This window comes from Fusarium musae, chromosome 5 (assembly GCF_019915245.1).
Source record: "Fusarium musae strain F31 chromosome 5, whole genome shotgun sequence".
Lineage (NCBI taxonomy): Eukaryota > Fungi > Ascomycota > Sordariomycetes > Hypocreales > Nectriaceae > Fusarium > Fusarium musae.
This window is the reverse complement of record NC_058391.1, coordinates 1,734,492-1,755,679: the sequence shown is the minus strand read 5'-3', so window position 1 is coordinate 1,755,679 and position 21,188 is coordinate 1,734,492. Positions and strand designations below refer to the sequence as shown.

General features: G+C 48.9%; 4 protein-coding genes across 4 annotated transcripts; 3 read left to right on the top strand and 1 right to left on the bottom strand.

Moving 5' to 3' along the window:
• Positions 1–760: 760 nt before the first annotated feature.
• J7337_006931 (uncharacterized protein) lies at positions 761–1,633 on the top strand (the record flags this gene model as incomplete). Its single annotated transcript, XM_044824590.1, has 2 exons — positions 761–1,015; positions 1,070–1,633. 2 exons carry the CDS (start codon positions 761–763, stop codon positions 1,631–1,633), a joined length of 819 nt encoding a protein of 272 aa, XP_044680247.1.
• A 1,294-nt stretch (positions 1,634–2,927) lies between these two features.
• Positions 2,928–6,330, top strand: J7337_006930 (uncharacterized protein; the record flags this gene model as incomplete). The annotated part of the gene is made up of 2 exons (XM_044824589.1): positions 2,928–6,179; positions 6,238–6,330. The coding sequence occupies 2 exons, from the start codon at positions 2,928–2,930 to the stop codon at positions 6,328–6,330; spliced, it is 3,345 nt and encodes a 1,114-aa protein (XP_044680246.1).
• Positions 6,331–8,357: 2,027 nt separating this feature from the next.
• On the bottom strand, positions 8,358–10,274 carry J7337_006929 (uncharacterized protein; the record flags this gene model as incomplete). Its single annotated transcript, XM_044824588.1, has 1 exon — positions 8,358–10,274. One exon carries the CDS (start codon positions 10,272–10,274, stop codon positions 8,358–8,360), a length of 1,917 nt encoding a protein of 638 aa, XP_044680245.1.
• Positions 10,275–18,143: 7,869 nt separating this feature from the next.
• J7337_006928 (uncharacterized protein) lies at positions 18,144–18,690 on the top strand (the record flags this gene model as incomplete). Its single annotated transcript, XM_044824587.1, has 2 exons — positions 18,144–18,204; positions 18,260–18,690. The coding sequence occupies 2 exons, from the start codon at positions 18,144–18,146 to the stop codon at positions 18,688–18,690; spliced, it is 492 nt and encodes a 163-aa protein (XP_044680244.1).
• Positions 18,691–21,188: the final 2,498 nt, after the last annotated feature.

Here is a 21,188-nt window from a genome sequence, read left to right as displayed (position 1 = left end):
TCGTGAAGAGGTGAGTGACCCTGAGGTAGTGCACCTACTTGTAATTTAAACTATCACGTGAGCTTCTGGGAAACTCCAGCCAACATCACCCATTTATTTCTGCCTTGATCGTATACTATTTAACAATAACGGGCAGCAATTCATCATTTGGATCGATATCAACTGCTTATAATGTGTAAGGTAATTTGTTATTTTGTCTATCGTAGCTACTTACAGGACTTCCACTGGAGACATGTTCTGATGGGATCGTTTCACTGGTTTTTGTCTTTTACTGCAAGTCCATTCATTGACAGAGCCTCAGGTTCTGAATGTTCGATAAGAAAACCAGGAGTTAAGGATCTTTGATTTGGCGCTCAATTGCTGTTTCCTCACCAACACTGCTGTTGTAGATCAGCCTATCAAGTTAAGAATTAATTGCTTTCTTCCAAGATCTGTTCTGTCATTGGATGGGAAATCAATGTCAGAACGACGTCAGCGGGCTATTCAACGGCAATGCGGGGCGATCCATAATTACCCGAAGCTGCACGTGATAGTTAATGCCACCTTGCGGATAGGTAAGGTAGCTCAGAGAGCTGCATCTATAGCTTCACTCTTGTTACAACACTAGCCATTTTTCAAAGGCCAAGCAAGGTTCAACATTAATCGCAATTGATCAAATCTCAACTGCATCCGATAGAAACTCCTCGTCTTCCCACGGGAGTTGGAGTCGGCTTATTTCTATAGCATGTCACGTTGAATCTCGACACAACCCATCACCATCATGTCTTTTACCAATACACCTGTCACTCGGCTCGGCGTGGTCGGCCTGGTAGCTGGCTCTATCATTGCGAGTGTTCTTGACGTCAAGCACTACTTCTATATTCTCATTGACACCCACATATGGAGATACCGCCAGTTCTGGAGAATCTTGGCCTACCAGTTATGCTATGTCAACTCAACAGAGGTACTTTTTGCGGCCATGTCGTTATACAACCTTCGCATCGTTGAGAGAATGTGGGGCTCTCGCAAGTTCGCTGTAAGTGGTTTCAAGAAACGTTCATTCTCACACTACTAATAGCATTGTGCGCAGTCCTTCTTGACTGTAACTTTCTTCATTACCTCCATCATACCGCTTGTTGTCTCGATGGTACTACGGCCTCTCGCTGCTGGATGGTTCAACTACATCCCGGCTGGGCCAACTCCCATCATCTTTGCTATTCTGGCCCAGTATCATGCCATGGTTCCGCACATGTACAAGTATCGAGTTGCCACGTCTGAGGCACCTCCAACGGACCGACCCTTCGTTGGTCTCACGTTCTCGGATAAGTCCTACAAGTACGCCATTGCGTTGCATCTTGCGCTGCTGCAATGGCCCGGCTCGGTCCTGGGTGCAGCCACTGGATGGATCGTTGGATATTCGTGGCGAGAAGGACTTCTTCCGGCTGCCCTTGTGCGCTGGCGAGTGCCGGGCTGGGTTGTAGGACTAAGCTCTCATAGACGAAGTGCCGAGTTTGAGGGCCTTCGACGTCGACTCGAGGACGAAAACTCGACAACAGCTGTTGCAACCGGAGCTCAGGCTTCAACGGAGGGCCAGGCAGAGCGCCGGAGAACGATGGGGCAACAAATCATGGATCAAGTCCGAGAAGTGCTTTAGTGGTCGGTAAGTATGGCAGCAATATCTAACTTAGCATTGTGCATTGTCACAATTGGGCAATAGCCAATGGCTTCCGAAAAATTGCGGGACAGGAGACTACAGGACAATATTGAAGAGCATACCTTGGCTCCCGGGGACTGTTTCAGCCCAGTGAGCATATGACATCCCTTGAATGTCTAGGGCATCTTCAGAGCAGGGATATCATTTTCTGTAAATAGAATGCATCTCTGAGTCTGAGTTGTCGAAACTAACGGACTTCCGTGCGTCCAAGGAGAATGCTCACAGCAACTTTATCCATGGCGTTGTCAGCCACGATCCCACCATCGACTGTCAGCATATCTGCGTGGATCATCGGACACAGCCATTAATGCCACGCAACGTGACGGTATGCCACGGTCAGAAGGGAGCATTGGGGCCTAAATAAAGGATTTTTAGACACGTCAGCTCAGCCTCTGGAGAAGGAAGCATCATGTTTTCTCATGCACGGATCAATTGTATAAACAGAACAAAACCGCTTTTAATCTATTTTTCTCTTTAATATGACAATCCCTCGAAACAAAGCTGCATTCCTACTGGTGCATCGTTAAAGAGCTGCGAGCTCTATGAAGCCTAGCGCTGCCAAACCAATGCCTAATCGTCCTAAGTAATGCGGGTGCGCCCCTCCTGTGCCTTGCCCCAGCGTGTCCAGCCGCCGCAAAACCCCTGAAAACTGAAAGTCCATTGGCACGTGTGGTAAGGGATCTACCTACGCAGGTACGGTACGTACCTACCAACCTGACTCGGCTAGACCACTAGCTCAACTGCTGTAATTCAACTTTCAGTGGAGGTCTTCACAAGGGTCCCACTCGATAACTTAAGTTAAGTTACCTTACTCTTTGGGTTCTCGATGGGCCTCCTTTTCTTCATGGTCAGTCCCGACCTCTCCTTTTCTGTCCCCAGCATTTGCATCATTTCTCACAACTTTTGTACTCTTTCTTTGAGGTTGTAACTCGAGACCCTTTTGTTGTATTGCTGTCGATTTTCTGCGGGTTTCAGCCTCAGCGGCTCTTGGGCGCAAAGCCCCCTTTGTTACATCCAACCCATTCTACTAAACTAATCACGAGCTCAGCTCAGCTTCGCCCAGCGGCGCGACACGGATCCCGGTCAACCACTTTTTTGTCCAAACTTTGGATACTTGCCAGCCTTTTCACTGCTCTCTATGGAGGTGTTTTGATATCTTTATGCACTGCTTCAGTCCGACTTTTACCCAATGTCCTCATAACCTACACAGCACGATCCCAAGCCCGTCGAAACCATGAGTGCATACGCGCGAGAGGGCAGCCCGTATGGGTATGGCTCTAATAGGGTGTCACCACCAGCACCAAGCCCGCGCGGAAAGATATTTGTTGAGGGCTACCGCAGCGATATAATAAATGGCTTTGCAAAGGACCATCAATTGTATAATCCGGTACGCTTCTTGTCCACCGTCGTGGAGGCTGATGGACCTGCGGCTTCTAATCTTTATTGTGTACAGATGAACCCTGATCGACCGCAAAGTTCAGCGCTTGTCGACCTCCGAGACCCGATTCAGGTACATCTCTTAACCGAAACAGCCCTCTCTGATAGCAAAGAGTATACGATTCTGTCGCAAGAAGAGGTGGACGACCTCAAGAAGCAAAGCCAGTCCTTATCCCAGCGTGTCGAGTCAACCCGGCAAAACCTGACCATTCAGTCCAAATACCGAGATGCCGCAATCTCGATGGCGAGACTATACAATCCCGGAAAACTGGATGGGAAGCGAAGGAGTCTACTGGGTCGTAATAGCGGCGATCACGCTCGCGCAAAGGAAGCAGAGGCGGAAAGACAGGCCAGCGAGCGGAAGTGCGAAGAATTGGCTGCGGAGCTCTTCAACCTTGAAAAGCGACTTATGGAGCCCCAAAGACGCCTCCTGGAGCATACTGCTGGTATTCTTCAACTCACTCATAAGGCCTCGAATAAGAAGAAGGATCTCACTCCTCCATTTCAACCCCTCAATGGCATGCCTGGCAGCCCGGAGAGCCTATATACTTATACACGCAACAGTATGGATCGCACCGGAGACGAGCACTATTTCAACGATAATGACTATTACGACCAAGCCAATGGAGTCTCAACGAGAGGGCAACCCCGTCAGCAACCCATAGAGATACCCCTTAAATCACCGGTTCGGGAACAAAATCAGCTGAGAGATGAGATGGAGAAGATGAAGGATGAAAATCTACATCTAAAGGGCCAGTCTAATTCATTGGTCAAATCGATAACGGAGATGGAGGCACGACTCGAGAATTTGAACGGCTCTTTGCGAGATGCGATTGTTCGCTTCAATCCTTCCAAGAACGAAGACTATTATGATCCCCCATTTGGAGTTTCGGGAATGAAACCAGGAGAGCTCCTCAACAACCATTTGGATTACCTTGAGATGGGTCTCAATGCCATCGAGGTCGAACAGGAAGAGTCTTCTGGCGAAACCGTCAAGACTGACGGCGCTTTCGAGAAACGCATCGAGTCCCTAAACCAGCAAGTACGAGATCTACTCCTCACAGTGGATCCCAGTTACCCGGCCGTACCTCATTCACCACAAGATAGTTTTGAGACGAAGCTTGACTTTCTTGAAGATGCACTACGCACTGCCGACTCGGAGCTAGAACGCGCCGTGCAGGCAGCTCAGGCCGGGCCACCCGAGAAACAGGACGGTGACCAGGTTGAGAGGATCTTGATGAACTTGTGGAACATGATGCAGACAGGCTTCGCCAAGATTAAGAAGGAGAAAGAGGAGCGTCGAAGGGCTCGCATGGAGAGAGGCTATGAGGATGACGAAGTTTCTGACGATGAATTCGATATCGAGGAAGCTTTCAGCCTTCCCGGATTCTCTAATCGTGTCCAGTGGCTGTACTCCCAAGCCACTACACTCAAGAACCAGAAATCTGTGCTCCAGCGACAAATCAAGCAACAGCGCGAGCTCAATAACAAATCAGACGCCGAGAAGGATGAAGAGCTAGCAAGGAAACAAGAGGAGTTGGATGAGACACAAATTCTACTGGCTCGAGCTGAGAGAGATGCGATGACTGCCCAGACAATGCTCTCAGAGACCCTTGAAGAACTCGAAAGTGCCCGTAGTGTTGCGCACAACGCTGGCCCCTCGAAGGCTGAGGCTGAGGGTAGCAGCAGGAAGGTTGCCGAGCTGGAAGCAGACCTGAAACGTCTTCATGCCGACTTAGCTGGCGCTGCGGGTGCGGCGGGTGCAGCTCACGCTCAACTCGAGGAACGGGATGAGAAGATTGTCAAGCTTGAGAGGGACCTCGACCAGCTCAAGACCGACCTTGCTAACGCGGCAGCTTCGGCAGCTGCCGCGCAGTCTCAAATCGAGGATCGCGAAAGCAAGATCACTGCCTTAGAAGCAGAGTTGGACTACCTGGAGACGGCCCAGAGTGAAATCGAGGAACGAAACAAGAGGATTGCAGCGCTCCAGTCCGAGCTTGAGCAGGCCAATACTGCTCATGCACAGATCGAAGAGCGGGACGCGAAGATTGCTACTCTTCACACCGAGGTTCAAGAAGTCAGTACTCTACGAGACCAGGTTGAGGTACACAGTGCGACGATTTCTACACTGAAGGCCGAGTTGGAGAAGGCAAATGACCTTGAAGCCCGCCTTGAAGAACGAAATGCAAGGGTTACGCATCTCGAGTCTGACATGGAACTTCTTCAAGCAGACTTGGCAGGAGCTGCTGGAGCTGCAGGGGCCGCTCAAGCCCAACTTGAGGAGCGCAACAGCAGGATCGCAGCTCTTGAATCCGACATCAAACAACTCGAAGAGAGGCTGTCGGCTGCCGAGTCTTCAAGCAACAATACTCGCAACCAGTTGACTGGGGTCGATTCAGTGATCGATGCTCTTAACGCGCAGCTCGATGAAGTGAATCGATCGAAGCAAATGGCAGAAGACAATACCAGGTCCTTGCAGCAACGGGTGGATGGCCAAAAGGAAGAGCTTGCAGCCAAAAAGAAGATGCTGAAAGATAAGGAGGATGAACTTGAGCTTCTTAACATGAACCTCGTAGAGATGAAGACGGAGCTCACGATTGCCCAAGCGGAACTGGACGGAGCCTATGGGTCCCGTGCAGAGAGAGCCGCCGATGTCGCAGCTATCAAGACTAGTGGCGAGGTGATGAAGCTCCAGAACCAGCTCACAAGGCTAAAGAATGAGTTAGCTGGAACTGTTCAAGAGCTGGAGGAGGTCACAAGGGAGACACTTAGTGCCGAACGAGAAAAGATAGAGCTTGAGAACAAGCTTCAGGATGTCCAATCAGCAAAGAAGGCTCTTGAAGGAGAGGTTACAACACTTCGTCAGCGCCTCGAGGCAGATATGGAGAAGGCTCGTGAGCATATTACCAAGCTACAAGAGGATCTTGATGGCGAACGACTTAAGGCAATCCCACCAAATGGTGGTGTTGGCAGAGGAGCCTCGATGCTGAGTGAGCAATTCAGGGCCACGATGCGTGAAGAGAGGAAGAAGTTCCAGGAGAGCCTCAAGGTATGTTCATATGTCAGGTTGTCTTATGCATGGAGCAATTGCTAACTAATGTCAACAGGAGGAACGTGCTAGAGCACGCCAGCTGGAGGAAGAGCTTGCTAAATTCAAGCGGGATCAAGGATCTGCCAGAGCCTCCCTGAACCCTCAATGAGCTGGCCCCTGAGATGTTGGGGTTGTATATTAAGCTTCGTCCCCGATCTTGACTGCCGGAGTTTTGTTTATTGCGGTTTATTCTTTGAGCGGCAACAAGTTAGATTTGGTGATTTTAGATATCAGTTCATCTTTTTTTAGGCTGGGAGCAAAATATGCAAGTTGCTCTTGCAGGGGGTTCAAGAGTTAATGCGAATTGGATGAATCCATGATTCTTAAAAAGTCGGAAGCAAAAGGGGGGAGCTTGTTGATGGAATTTAGGAGCTGGACAGTGGCCGGGAGGCTTTGAGTAAGAGATGGCAGTCTTGGTCTGATTACCATTCGATGATTACGATTTTTCAGCCTCGTTATAAAGCCTCTGTGGAAATGCCTTGAAATATCGAGACTTTGGCATCCCCTAGTCATGTTGATGCGCCATGGATGGACACCTCAGTTTGTGATCATCTCTCGTGAAGCTGTCCCCGTAGCACCATGCCATAATATGTCTTGGATGGGTGCATTACTTGTTAAAAGGGCTTAACAAACAGACTAGACATTAATGAAACTCTCTCGGTTCTATTGTCGACTTAGAAGAGGCCCATCAAGAACAGGAAGCTAACACGGAGAGTTAGGTATATCGATACGGACATGAGCTACTTCTTGGGAGTATTCAGCGACTTATTCGCTAATCCTTATACTCCTACGAAGCCGCCTTAATCTTGGGAATACATAATTTCTTCGAACTCAACTTGAGTGCCTATGATAGCGACCAAGACCCATAAGAAAGACGAAAAAAAAAAAAAAAAAAAAAAAAAAAAAAAAAAAAAAAAAAGCTGACTTCCTTTAATTTCTGTAATTACCCTTCCCCATGGATCCTACTCAGGGAAGGATGAGGATACAGGCGGTGATACTAGTCAACAAGCCAAGCTTAGTTAGTACCTTATGGGTAGGATTGAAAGGGAAGCGAAGGAAATTTGAATACAAACGGATACTACAAAGGCCAACTTCCATTCCTGGCAGTCGACATATTGAACTACGGACTATTCGTTTATACGGTGAGCAAGTCACATGTGGTGGTAGTCACACGGGAGGCATCATGTGGCATCATTTTCACATTCTGTATGCTGATGCAGTTATGTATGGCCTTACGTTATCCCTCGTAAGGAAAGTCAAGTCTGACAAGAAACTGTTTGGAGGTCAAGGGAATAGTTCAGTAGGTCTTGTCGAACAATTAAACTGACCTTACACGACACCTTGTTAGTGTAACCTACCACCAAAAATCTCATTGAGAAGAACAGAAGCTGGCATGACAGTCTCAGCAAAACAGTCAATCAATCACAGATAGGGACCAATCGTTGCAGAACATGTAGATTTTCTTCTAGTCTTTCTCTGTCTAGTCTATTTGCCATATAAGCGCGCCACGTATGTTCAAGAAACAGATCTCCAGTATGAGCAAGTCAGATAGATAAATATGTGCGCGCGCCTGATCTAAAATGCGAATAAGCTGCGCACATGTTTGTACGGCCTGAAGCCGCAGAGGTCATGTGCTTGCGCGTACGACGTCAGTGTCACCACAACTCGATAATTCCAATGCACAACACCAAAAGCGCCATTGGATCAAATAAAGCAAAAGGGGCCGGTTTCACTGATCCCCTAATAAAACAGAGACTATCCACCATGTAACGCCACAGTTGCAAACGCAGACTGGGTTAGAATAAACCAAAACAAGCATATCTTATGAAAAGTGCAGAACATGCAGTGATAACTGAGTAAATGCAGAGAGCCGCCGACCATTGTATGTTTTTTGGGTAGGTACCCGAATATTGACTCGAAAAATCTGTACTCCCTTGGCAGACAGAGCAGAACGGCTCCAGGCCAGGGAATTGCATAGTGCGTGTGCGTGTGCGTGAGGTTGTGTGCCAGTGTGTGTAATGCGGTCCAGCCGATATTGCGTAGTTAATCATGTATCGACATTAAAAAGTAGGTAAATGTGGGTATAACGAATTGGTGACACAAATGGATACATGATGTTGTTCCGCCGCGGGCTGATTAGTCCATAGACATGTCGTCTTCGTCGACATATGCCATGCGTGCCCATATCCTCCAGTGGACAACACCCACATGAGCGATACGAGTCGCAATATCTTCGATGCCACCCTCTTGCTGACCCATGCGGATGGCTGCATCCAGGTCTCGGTCTCGTCCTGCATCCAGGCTGCGGCTACTTGTTGGTACACGATTACCAGTGGCAATGGAGAACAAGCATACACCTGAAAGAGCCTTGAAGTAGCGAACGCGCATGGCGAGCTCGTTAAGCAGGCGAATGCGGTACGCCTCCTCCATCTCCTTGTAGATAGGTGAGGAGATGCGGCAAACGTTCTCCAGGAGCTTCTCCTCGAAGGGGACAAGCATATCCATGGGGGCGTTGGTGAATCGGAAGATCTGCAGAGCCATAGAGGGCGCCATTGAGCGCCACTTCTCGTGATAATGTTGGTCGTGTGGTGCCTGCTGAAGCAGAGCAACTAGACTGTCGCGGAGATTTCGGGCTCTTGTTTTGGCTTCGTTGGTTTCTGAGTTGAGGTAGAGGGGAAGGACCATGGAGGAACGTGGTGATGACGAAGCTGAATCTGCAGAGCTCAGTGTAACACTGGAAGGTCTTGAGCTCGAGGGAGGAGTGTTGAAGTTGAACTCGTGGTCATCTGACATAGCGCTTGCAAAAGCAGGGGGCGAGTTGAGTTTCGCAATACGCTCAAGATCCTCGTACATGCGCATGCAGACGTCTAGGTTGATGGCATCCAGAATATCCGATCGAACACGTCCAAGTCGGTCCTCATCAAAGAAGAAAGTACCAGGCAGAGGCTTCTCTCCAGCAGAGGGGAGCATAGACCGCGAAATTCCCTCAAAGAAAACCCCCATATCTCCAAAGCATGAGTACATCTTCCCGGCACCGTTAGGATAAGTTCGAGAAGCCTCTTGGTACCATGGTTTGGCATCGCCTATATCCATTTTGCGATTTCGCAGCTTCTTCATCAGAAACTTTTGCTCGAAAGCTGTTGTTTCTTCAATGAGAGCAGGTCGAAGGCAGCGTATTTGATGATTTGCGACGTCGAGTTTCATTGCCTCCAAAACACTGAGCAAACTTCGCATGCCGTTGACAAGCTCCTCAACATCGTTGTTACTGTTACCGTTGCTGAGCTGCTTGTACATCGAATCAACCCATTCGTCCCGCATTGGTGCGCAGTGAGATTTAAGGACTCGTGAGAGCCACGAAGCAAGCTTCTCCAAATCAGCAATGCCTCGGTGAAACTGTTGCATGAGCAGTTCCACGTTCAGACCCTCATCCAGAAACTGTCGGTCGCGCTGGGGCACAAGGGTTTGGATGATCTCCTTCACAGACTTGAGAAGCTTTGGCAAGCACCAGTCGTCTCCTGTGCCATGCTTGGCGTAAAAACTGTCCCGGTCCACGATAAACTCAACCAGTTCCTCTTTGAGTGTCGTCCAGAAAATGCTAGCACGATCGTGCTTTCTTCGGCCCTTATCGCCCTCCACATTAGGTCTGAAGTGAAGCTCAGGGTCAAAGTTGATATCGTGCCTCAATTTGGGGTTGTTGATGATCTTGGAAACCTCGAGCTCTCCTAGACTTGATTTCGTTACAGGAGGTTCCAAGGGCTGTGATGGGGCAGGAGATCTCCGACTGTCAGGTCCTGGACTAGATGTTGTTGACATTTCTGAAGGATTTCGTGATAGTGGTGCAGCTACTGGGGCTGGTGTACCAGAAGGGCTATCGTATCGGCGAGGCAAGACTTGCGAGGTAGCTGTAGCATCGTCCTTCTCGTCTGTGGATGGTTTTCGGGCTTTCTCCTTTTCAGGTCTTGTCTCTCCCTCACCATTAGGTCCAGGTCCTGAGGTTGACAAACTCCGCCGCGATCGCTCGACCGGGCCTCCGAACCCTTGATTCGCCGTCATGTTGATGATAATTTACTGATTTCGCCCTCCAAGTGGTTCAATGATTGAGTCGAGTGTCTGTCAACTGATTCCAGGTTTCCAATTGAACTGATGCGGTATGTGTTAGCTATAACAAGAACTGTAGCGAAAGCTTGACATGGGCTTCAGGATGAAACCAAGCAGTTGCAACTATACGGCCAGTTGCAGATGCACTCGGCTAAGAACTATTCATCGGCCAGATGTTGTGCCTTGAGTGACAAGCAGTAGACGGAACAGTGGTCGAGCGAGTCGCAGACTGGTGGTTTTGAGATTATGCGGTTGACTTACAAGGATCCAGTGAACTTGCAGCGGACAGCGTAGGTTTGTGTGCACCCAATTACGGCTGTGTGACAGTACAGATGATAACCCTTCTTCTTTCGTTGTGGATGTGCTCTCGGTGTGTCGCCTCGCAGTTCGTTTCGGTTGTATGCAATGCTGTCCTAATTTGTCTGTATTCTCTTCTTCTCACGGATAGTTGCTTTTCGACGGAGTGAATGTGTCTAGTGGCTAGTGCAATAGGCAACGATCTATATTGCAATGCAAAACAAAGTATGGGGAATATCCAAAGCCGTCTTGTTGTATATAACCAAGACACGGGTGTTTGAAAAAAACAGAAATAGGAAAAGAAACATCAAGAACGGGAAAGAGAGAGAAAAGGGGACGATAGTGACGGGAGACGGGGATATTTGATATATGGGTTACATCCTGGTTTGGGGTGCGAGCAGGGGAGCCACTTAGACGGAGCTGGCTAGACTGAGCTGGACTACGAGACACAGAAGTATCCATCGAAACCATGATCCGAGTCAATAGTAATCCTATGCCACAGCCTTCCTTAGGCTAGAATTTTTTTAAGGGAGGCCAAGCGCGGATTCATCTTAATCGCGTGGCATGGCTGAAGTTTGGAGGGAGCGGTGGGCCTAGACGCAGAGGCAAAATCAGGTAACTAACGACCAAAGTATCTTTGGGTAGTCAGAATAACCCCTACAGGGTGTAGGGAGTAACCTAATAGCAGCTGCGTGGAGGTCCCTGTAAATAGGAGGGGCGTGTGGCTTCAACGAGATCCACAAGGACACCTGGGTGAGGCAAGCCGTACAGCAGGCAATTATCGAGCGAGTTGCACTGGATGCAACTAAAACAGCGAATGGTTTGGGGCTGTCGCCCCTGGAATCCAGTGGAAAACACAGTGGCTTCTGTAGATGCCCTCTCGCCCAAATGGCGGGCGGCATTAACACTCAGCTGAAGCGATCGATGCTTAGATGAGCTAGTGAGTCAAACTGTCGGTAGCCACCACTCAAGGTATTGCCACTGGGACGGAATTCGAGTCTGAGTCGATAACTGTCAATACCAAGCAAGCTGAGAAATTCGGATTGATTCCTGGCACCCAACCAGCCTAGGGCAAGCCTGTACAGTAAGTGTGGGAGTTGGAGTGCAATTTTAATACTGCAGCGACAACGTGACCCTCCAATATTCGGATGTGAGCCATGTTGCTGCTATAGTCTCGGTTTCCCGTCTCTGTTAGATGAGTAGGGAATCAAAGGTCAGACGCTACTTGACTCAGTCTAGGGGTGTATCACGGGGGCTCACCATGTCTCTGTTTTTTTTTTTTCTTTGTTTAAACGAGTCTTCATTTTCTGCAAGTGACAGATGCACGGGAGGAGAAATCTGCTCTGTTCTGTACAGTGTATACAATGCTTGTCGCTCCCAATGCAAGATATGAAAGTCTTTGCCGATATAGGCCATCGTCATGACGAGAAGCGCTGCAAATCCATGGTCATCACTGTATAACGTAGCGTAGCGACGTATGATGGCCCCACAGACTCATTCGAGAGGTGAAGATACGCTTTTGGCACAGTGTGTGATCCTTCCATCAGATGGGACAAGTGGGTTCGCCATGGATGTCATCCATGGGATGCGGGAGGAGATGGTGATGGAGATGGAGATAGCATGCGATGGGTTGGGATGGATGACCGATAGTGGAAGTTTGGCTGATGAGGTGTGTGTGCGTGTGCGTGTGCGTGCGGTAGGTTTGGAGGGATAACGGGTCCTTCCACTTGCAGGGCGACATGTAAGTTTGGAAGGTAAGGCCAAGTAAGTACACCCAAGCCTCAAACAGGGAGGCCCCTTTGATATGCGGATACTTTCCGCCTTTGATACCACTTGATGCAAAACAAATCACATTCTCATTATCGCCATTAAACTTGCAATGAAAGCCCATGTGTATAATACCAAAAATGCAGGGAAACCCAACCAACATCAACAAAAATAAACAAAGCAGGGTCAGACTTCCACTTGCCGAAGACGGATCGAGTCCCAGGAACATTCGACCCAAACAGGCCAGGGATAGCCAAACTTGGCCCGCCGATTCGTCCATCGATTCCAGGGGAGAATGGTCATTCGGGACCAATGGATTGCGTTGCCTACAGTAGCACTCAACATGCCACACTGGTCACGCCTGGAACAACTCCAAAAAGGGACGGCACAAGGGCTCACGGGCTCCACGCCAGGGACCATCCGTCATCGTCATCGCACTAGCACGCTCTTGGGCGGGTCACATAAAGATCCATCCACCGCCGCTGATCTAGAAACGGACCAGAAGCGTGCATATTGTAGCGGACTTGGAGTCGGGCACGACTAATGAGCCGCCCCAGCTTCGGCCGCTACGAATCAATCTGCAGCTCAGGCTGGCCCTGATGTCCCATTGATTGCCATGCTCGCCAACAAAGCAATCCGAATACTGACTGATGAGGGTAAAATCATGGAACTTGTGGCAGTGTTTGGATTTGTGACGGCAGTCTATCCTCAACCTCGGCCAGACAGAATCTTTTTACGCAGACGGTATGCGCTCACGCCGCCAACCGCCACCACCACAAATGCCGTGTCTTCTGGGTCTCCGTCAGGACCATTCTGGCTTCACTGCATGATTGCGCCTCGCCACGGGCAGGACGACGCCGCTGCAGCATTGTTACGAGAAGAGTGAAGCATATGTACCACATGCTCTGTTCTATCATGATGACGGGCATAAGAGGGTCCGGGCGGTGAGTTGGGTCGACACAGACCGCTGTGAAATTGTAACGCAAGTCAGGTATGTCGTCTCACATAACAGATAAAGACGCAAAGTTCGCCGAGGCGCTCAATGAGGTTGTACGGCCACAGCCTTCCTTGGTGCGAAAAGTGGCCAGCTTCATGGCGAAGGCATTTCACCAATCTCGGTCTCGCCAATTGGCCAGTATTATCTCTAGTGCATCCCAGCCTGGTGGTACTGCTCTTCTAGTACGGAGTACGGACTAATCTGATCTATCCCTTCGATGTACAGACATGTTCCATGTGCGAACCCTCATAATATGAACGGTGCACAGCAGCCTCGGCAGCACTGAATAATCCGCTTCATTGACCTGGATTGGTGGATGTTTACAATCGTATTGTTGGGACCTTTGATAATAGCGAACCGAATGGTGAATAATGTCCAGGGCAGACAGCTTGTCAGGGTTAATAACCCACGCTTCGATCATCTAGTCAAGTCCCAGCGCCTATCAAGCTCTCCACGCGGACAGCCCTGGAAGTCCAGGAGCGTCGGATGGTTGTGGTGTCGTTGTGGTGTGTTTGCTAAGAGGATCTTGAGGACGGGCCCCTCGTCGAGTCCTTGTCTGACAAGGGTGACCACGAAGCGTGCATCAGCTCAGTCGTGAGCATCGGTTCATTTCTCATCAGAATTGTGTGCAAGCCCTGATTATTGTTCAACGCCATGGTCTCTCACAAACTGAGGCCCAGAGTCTCGGGCTTGGGCTCCTGTTTGCACACACTGCCAGGGTATTGAAGTTTCTCTGTGAGTCAGGATTGACAACAAGCCGAAAAGGGTCCATCATTTACAGCAAGAACAGCAGCCAAAACATCATCGGTGTGGAACCACATCACCACCCGCCAGGACACGAAGTGGCCAACGCATCAATGCACTTATGTTTGAAGTACAGCCCAAAACTTGGCTGCAATGCTGCTCTGCCCAAGGTTACTGCAAAGCCATGAAAATGGATGTGATTCTTTCACCGCCGTAGTAATAGGTGCAGTGGCATTGGGATTCAGACTCCGGTGCAACAGTTCGTGGCTGATTTGATCGCAACTTTCATTTTCTGCATACCACATAATATTGCACACTGGCCGGCAGGTTCATCAATGAGGTTTTCCGAATCAGCCGACTGAAAAAGTTCGAGGCCTGCACCACCAACTGCACCACCAATGTAACAGCAATGTTCTCTTCATTTCCACGTCGCTAATCTGGAATCTAAATCATGGCATTTCGCGCCAAACTTGAATCGGAGATGCCGTCTCTTATTGGAATGCTCTTCGTGCGCAACTCTATTTATTCCATGGGGGAAATACAGTATTCAAATTTCTGACTAATAAGGCTCATCAGCTGCTTCGCCTCAATCCCTTGTTCAGCTCATTTTGTCCATGCGGCGGCATCCTGGTGTCCCGTTCCGTCAGCCCAGCCCAGGTCGGAAACCACCATATCGGACATGGCGAGGATACAATCAGTATAACCCCAGCAAAAATTGCATCAGAATATTCTCGAGAGCATGGAAGGTTTCCTCCCGCCTGGGCATCGGCGAATTACTAAATCGAGCGAAGTGAAAGAGATTGAGACGGCTTTGCAAGTAGTCGGGGTTGATGGTCTCAGGGAGAAAAATGACCATACACTACAAATATACTTCATAAAAGGTTGTTTGTTTGTTCCTCTCCTGGTTGTTACGGGTCTAGCGAAACCCAAAAATGTTGGCCACCTACGTACATACTGAGAACCAGACCCGGCGAAGCGGGACAGGTAATAGTGCTATGCAAGGCAAAGAACTCTCCGTGGACTAACTCTGAAGCCAGCGACTCATTGATTCTTGGCTGGGTGTGTTCGTACTCTCAAACCACCAGGTATGTTGGCTAACGTTGGTTCCCTAGCCCACGATGCTCAAGAGATGCAGTCAGGCAGTGAGGGATGCAGGGCGATGAGGTGTGTTTAAGTCAGGGACATGTCGCCACCTTGTTCCAGCACCTGTCCCTGCTTGAAGGGAAGAAGGAGAGGAAGAGGAAGAGGAAGAGGAAGAAGAAGCACTCCCTCCCTCCCCGTAAATGTCTTATCACCGTCTCGAATCACCACCTAACTTCGCCTTGCATACGTGATGTCAGCGTCCATCCAAATGGTTAATTGTATACACCAACCACATCAAGCGTCCTTTCCGTTGACTCTTCCCTTCCTTATCCCCGTCAGCTCGTTTCGTATATGTATGTGTGCCATGTCCCCCTTTTTCTGTAGTTGGGATTCTCTTAGGCCTATACTTGAAGGCGCCTAGCTTTCAAGATTCGAGTTTCATTGCGAAGGCGATGTGGTGGTTTCACCTCACAGCCGAATTGCAGCTCATTTTATGAATTGAGTAGGTGGTGTTGCAGCGAGTCAGACTGGGGGGACCACCTCAAGCTTCAGGCCGAGTTCGGGGCTAGAAGCTCGGGGCCGGAGCAGATCCACGGCACGGCGATAGTGGTGGTATTATTAACCCTAAGGCCAAGCCTCGCGGACAAGGAGCGGCGGAAGGCCGCATTTCGGAATGGCATGGTTTGGTATGGGAGGGAGGTATTGATACTCGGTCGGTCAGCACACCACTTACTGATTCCCTTTGTTATGCAGGATGTCTAGGTCGTGTGTGGATGTGTACGACCGTGCTCAGTGTGCAATCATAATCATGCAAGAGTTGCGCCTCTGTCGCACGCATATGACGGCGTTGGGCGGTGCTAATGACTGACTACGGGCAGTATGTACTGTCTTGATCATTGATGGTGATCCTCAACCCTGCAATCTGCAAGTGTGTGTGTCAAGGCGTCGTAGGGTGGTGGCAGGATGGTACAAAACATCTCATTACCAGTGTCTTAGGACTGTGCATCTGGCTTGGATCATTGTTGTTATTTCATCAGCATAACATACCAGCCCAATGCGCAGTGATCAGATTGCTCCTCACTCTGAGAACAACAATTCCCATATGTCTGAAGGAATCTCAACAAAATTGGCCCTTGGCCTAATATTACAGTACTGTACTGCATGTACATCAACAATCTGACACTGAAAGATTATTATCCTTATCCAACCCCGGATTCGGGTTGTTACCTCTCTTTTCTTTTTCTACGCCAATCACACACAGGTTTGCTTTTTATTGAATGGTCTAGAGCAATGGTCGGCCAGCCTCACCAGATATGAAAACAGCGGCTCAGTGCTCAGTGGTATGTATGCAGGTTGCAACTCTCGTCACTGCCGATGTGACATCCTTAATCAACCTGCAGACGGAATGAACAGCTTATGGTTTTTTTTTTCCTCTCTCGTTTTTGTTTTTGTCCCATTACACTGCTATATACATATGTACATGGGCTTGGTTCCCTTTGTCGTTAATTGTGTATAACAGTCTAAGACCTACCACTTGAGTGAGTTCCTAGTCCGAGCCACCAAAGACCCAAAGACAGATTGGCCCGTTTCCTTCAATACCAATTACCGTCATGCCTAATGAGGTAATAGCGTTTATGATATCTGAGATTCATCGAGCTGCTGGCAAACAATTTGGACCGCGCATAATTCGAGAGTGGAGGTTATGTGGCATCAAAGGTACCTGTCGAGTTGCAACCCTTTCCAGATCCCATCATCACATTTCATGTCACTTTTGTGATACTTCATGCAATACTCTCCTAAGGAGATCTGACCAAACACATCAGGTACTTGAATCAAAGTTTCCTCCCGTGTTTCAGAGATTAGCTGTCTGTGTGACAAGCCTTGGGCGCGTGGTGTAACGCAAGCATATACCAGGATGGTATGCTCAAAGATTCTCTCAGGGTATATTTTGCGAAAGAGAAATGGGGAAAGTATTTCATGATCGTGATATGAGGTTTAGTGAACTTGGTAAACGGCGCCGACACTCCCACCTGGTTGTCACCTCTTCCCGCTCCAACTCCTGACCAGTCGTGATATCTTTAAAAGCAAACAAACAAACGTGGCATTAGTGGCAGTGTGCTTAGTTGAGGAGGATAGAAACCTGAATATGGTCAGCGCCTTCAAAATCATATGGAGCAGTATAACGTACAGCCATGAGGACACAGCATATACTTATGTATGGACTCAGTCTTTCTCCTATCCTCGCGCATTTCCAGAAGATGCCCATGAACCTAGTGTTGTCAGCCCCGTCTCCGCGATAACGGCGTGAGTCGCATTTCGTACCCGTTCTTATTTCGATCCATAATGCCAGGTGTAAAGTGGTGAACGTATGCGCTCGTGCATATAAGCAGCAGGAGGACGAGGAGGAGAGATTGGAAGTTGAAGAGGGCGGACTGGAGTGACTGTTAGTGCGTTGATTCACCGTTGTAGAGCCCAGCGCATACCATTTTGACGCCTCGATAAACTGCTGCTATAGTGAAGAGGTATTGGGATCGTCTATCTCCTTCGTAAACTTTGGTGTCAAACTCAACGTAAGGTTGCCTTCTCACCTCACATGCGACAAGCTGTGCTTAGGGGTAAAGATTCGCCGGAGCCGCGACGTGTTTCCAAGCCCAGGGTGACGTACCTGGAAATACCCCCACAGAGCTACCTACGGACCCCACTAAACAACCCCCCCAGGTTGAGCCTCCAGCTGTCGCAAGGCTGCGCTGAGCTGAGCTGAGCACATGAATCTTTCTGGTATTTTCAACTACATGTCTATCGCGAGGCTGCGTGCGTGACCTCAATTTTCAGAAGCGATCTCATTGAAACTTTTATCTCTCAACCTAACCAGATCCCTGTTCTTTTTTGTTCATTACATGCTTCAAGCGCGTTAGGCGCAATCAACCACATTCATCATGGAGCCTCGAGCGCGTGCCGGCAAGAATGTCGGCAAGATGAACTTCAGCCATGCAGAGTGTACGTCGTCTCCCGCTCGCTCTGTCAAGGTCCTCGTTTGCTGATTCTAAAACAGTGGCACAGCTACTCTACGCACACGGCGATGTTCAAAACCCACTCCCAGAAACCGTGCGGGTACTCGACGAAATCCTCACCGATTTCATGCAATCCATCGCCTTCGAGGCGACACGAGCAGCTAATTACTCAGGCCGCCAAAAGATCAAATACGAAGACTTTGAGTTCGCGTTCCGTAAGAATCCCGCGTTCCTGGGCAAAGTTCAAGAGGTATTTGAGAAGCAAAAGGAGATCAAGAAGGCTCGTGAGATCTTGCGCGATGGCGAGGACGAGATCATGAAGGATGCTGCGGACGAAGAGAAGAAGCGAGAAAAATCCGATACGAGGACGGGAGGAGCAGTGGGAGCCGCGGCGTCAAGGGTCGAGGAGGAGTTGGGTGAAGCTGACGATGATGCTGAAGCAGAGCTGGACGCATTGGGTAAGAAGCGATGAAAGAAATTGAGTAGAGCCGGGCTCTTACGATTGGGCGTTCTACCACTTGATTCTATTTCGGCGTTCTACAGAGAGATTGTCATGGGTTGGCAAGGCGTTTAGAGCATACTATCGTGGATTGGGTTGGAGTTACAGCGAGGACCAAGTAAAGACACGTCCTAATAATCAAAGGATCCTCAAGCTGTTGGGTGGCATGCATTGGAACAATCGGAACCTTATGGGATCTCAATAGCTCAGAGTCTAGGCACTAAATATTGAGGTTTTGATCACGGATGGGTAGCTGCCATACCAAGTCAAAGCCCTGGTCCATTTTGATATCAATTGGCATACATATAAGCGAATGACTGATTCTGAAGTACGGCACCATATATATCAATGTATCCCCAATGTATTTATATGAACTTTTTTCCCATGGAGCACTAAGACTTGAAACCGGCGAACATACGGGAGGATTGCATCTTTGCTGGGGCCACGGTAGCCCTTAAGGACAATTGTATGTATCCCAGTACTGCCGTCGTATAGGTATCTCAATAATCTGGTAAACAAGACTTGCAAGAGGGTGGAATGAAACAGTGGTTGATGTATAGGCATGTCAGAGCGCCGGTTCAGTGCCTGCTTCCAAGATCAATATCTCTGACATCCTTCACGAGACCAACAATATCCCGGGCTTGATAGGAGAGGCATCTTGATTGCGCGACTGACGCATGAGGCGGTTTGGGACTGTTCACGAAGATTCAATAAAAGCACCAGAATCTTGAATGTAGTGGCTGCGAGCAAGATTTGTTCGAGAAGTCAAAGGCCCCCGCGCCGATGAGAAATCGAGGGGAAAGAGAGGTATGAATACTACGGAAAGGGGCATGCCGACTGGCTTATGAGTGCTGCTTCCAATGGGTCGCACATACTGAAGGTCTACAAGTACCTACCTATTCAGCGATCCATGGCCTCAGGATTAACTCAATATGGGGCTATGTTAGACTCCTGGATCTAATGGATAACCTAACTAAGGTACATCGACCTGGATGCCATATGTGCAAAAGCCCATCTGCAATATAGGGTGTAGGCTCTGCATAACTCACTTATGCTGACCTAGGTATAGTAGGCAGTCTTTCTCTCCCCAGGTAGGCCGAAAGTCGCAGATTGAAGTTTGAGGTAGTGCTATCATCTTATGGAACTGTATGGTAGGTAGTTTACTTGTAGAATTTAACTCTGAAGGTCACCAACTAATGACACCGATAAAACCAAGAAGGGATGAAAGTGATGGAAGTGATGTCGGTATAGCAAGATGAGTTGGAGCACCGAAACATGCAGTTTCCTTTTGAACTCTTGATTCAATTAGCTCGGGGGATCTCTAAATAACATGGTATATCTCTGACGAAGCTGGAACTTGTTGCCTTCATCTGTTGAAGCAAGCTATGGTTTGCGAGTACTGTTCGCCGAAAACACGGCTGCGGCTCACTGTAGCCAAATCGACATGTCTGCCCAGGCCCCTATAACACTGGATGAATCTGTTTGTATATCTGGGACTTGAGATAACCGTAACTGGGTAACGTATAATGAAGTGTTATCCACGACTGAGGCAGAGTTTACCTCACCTTTAACATAATGAGCGTCTATATCGGAAATAAGAGTAATGCGTGATATTATTTCCGGACCCGTCATCACTTCTAACCGTTCAGTCCTCACATCTTCATCCTCGGCCGACTTAACCGATACCGAAATCGGGGCGAGATAGGGCGCAATTTTTCTACCTAGTTGCAGAGCCAAGACGATGCAAGTGGTGTGGCCAAGTCACTCATACACAGCAGTAACTAAGGTATCTTCTAAGCGCCCACTCGCTGACTTTTGAGGCCCTCGCCACTCGAGTCTCTTTTCTTTCTGCTCGCGTGCCCTAGCAATTCTGCCGATTCTGCTCTCTGTGACTGAGAAAGACTTCTCACTAATGCTGAGAACCAAAGGGTACCTGAAAACCACTGATTCTCACTCAGCTTAGACCGTCCAAACAAGAGGCTTCCCTTGGTCATCAAGGGTCTTGAAGAGTTGCCTACCAGGGTCTAGTAGTACTGTAAACTCCACCCCCACTGCGAAAGACTTCTTCTTGTTGGCTCATTGGTTGGTTGATGTGAGAGAAGAGAGCGATAGAGGATCCATGATCAGTGGGTTTCGGCTGCGGGGTGGTTGGTTATCAATGGTTGACGCTCAAAGAGTCGTCGATCTGGAGCTTTTCGCTTACCTACCTGAAGTAGGTACTGTAGTGACCTATTTGTAACAGAACATTTCTATTCGCTTCTCAACTGTGACTTTGTTCCTTCTTCCTACTGTGCCGTATCTTGTCGTTGACTGATCGTGACAACCTCATGGAACTAGAAATAGCTTCTTATCATCTTACACTATGAATCCAACACCTCCGCCGTATGAGGAGGTTCCTCAGACCAAATTGTTGCCTGGGGATACCCATGAATCACATCGCCATTTGCTACCGCCTTCGCCATCACCAGACG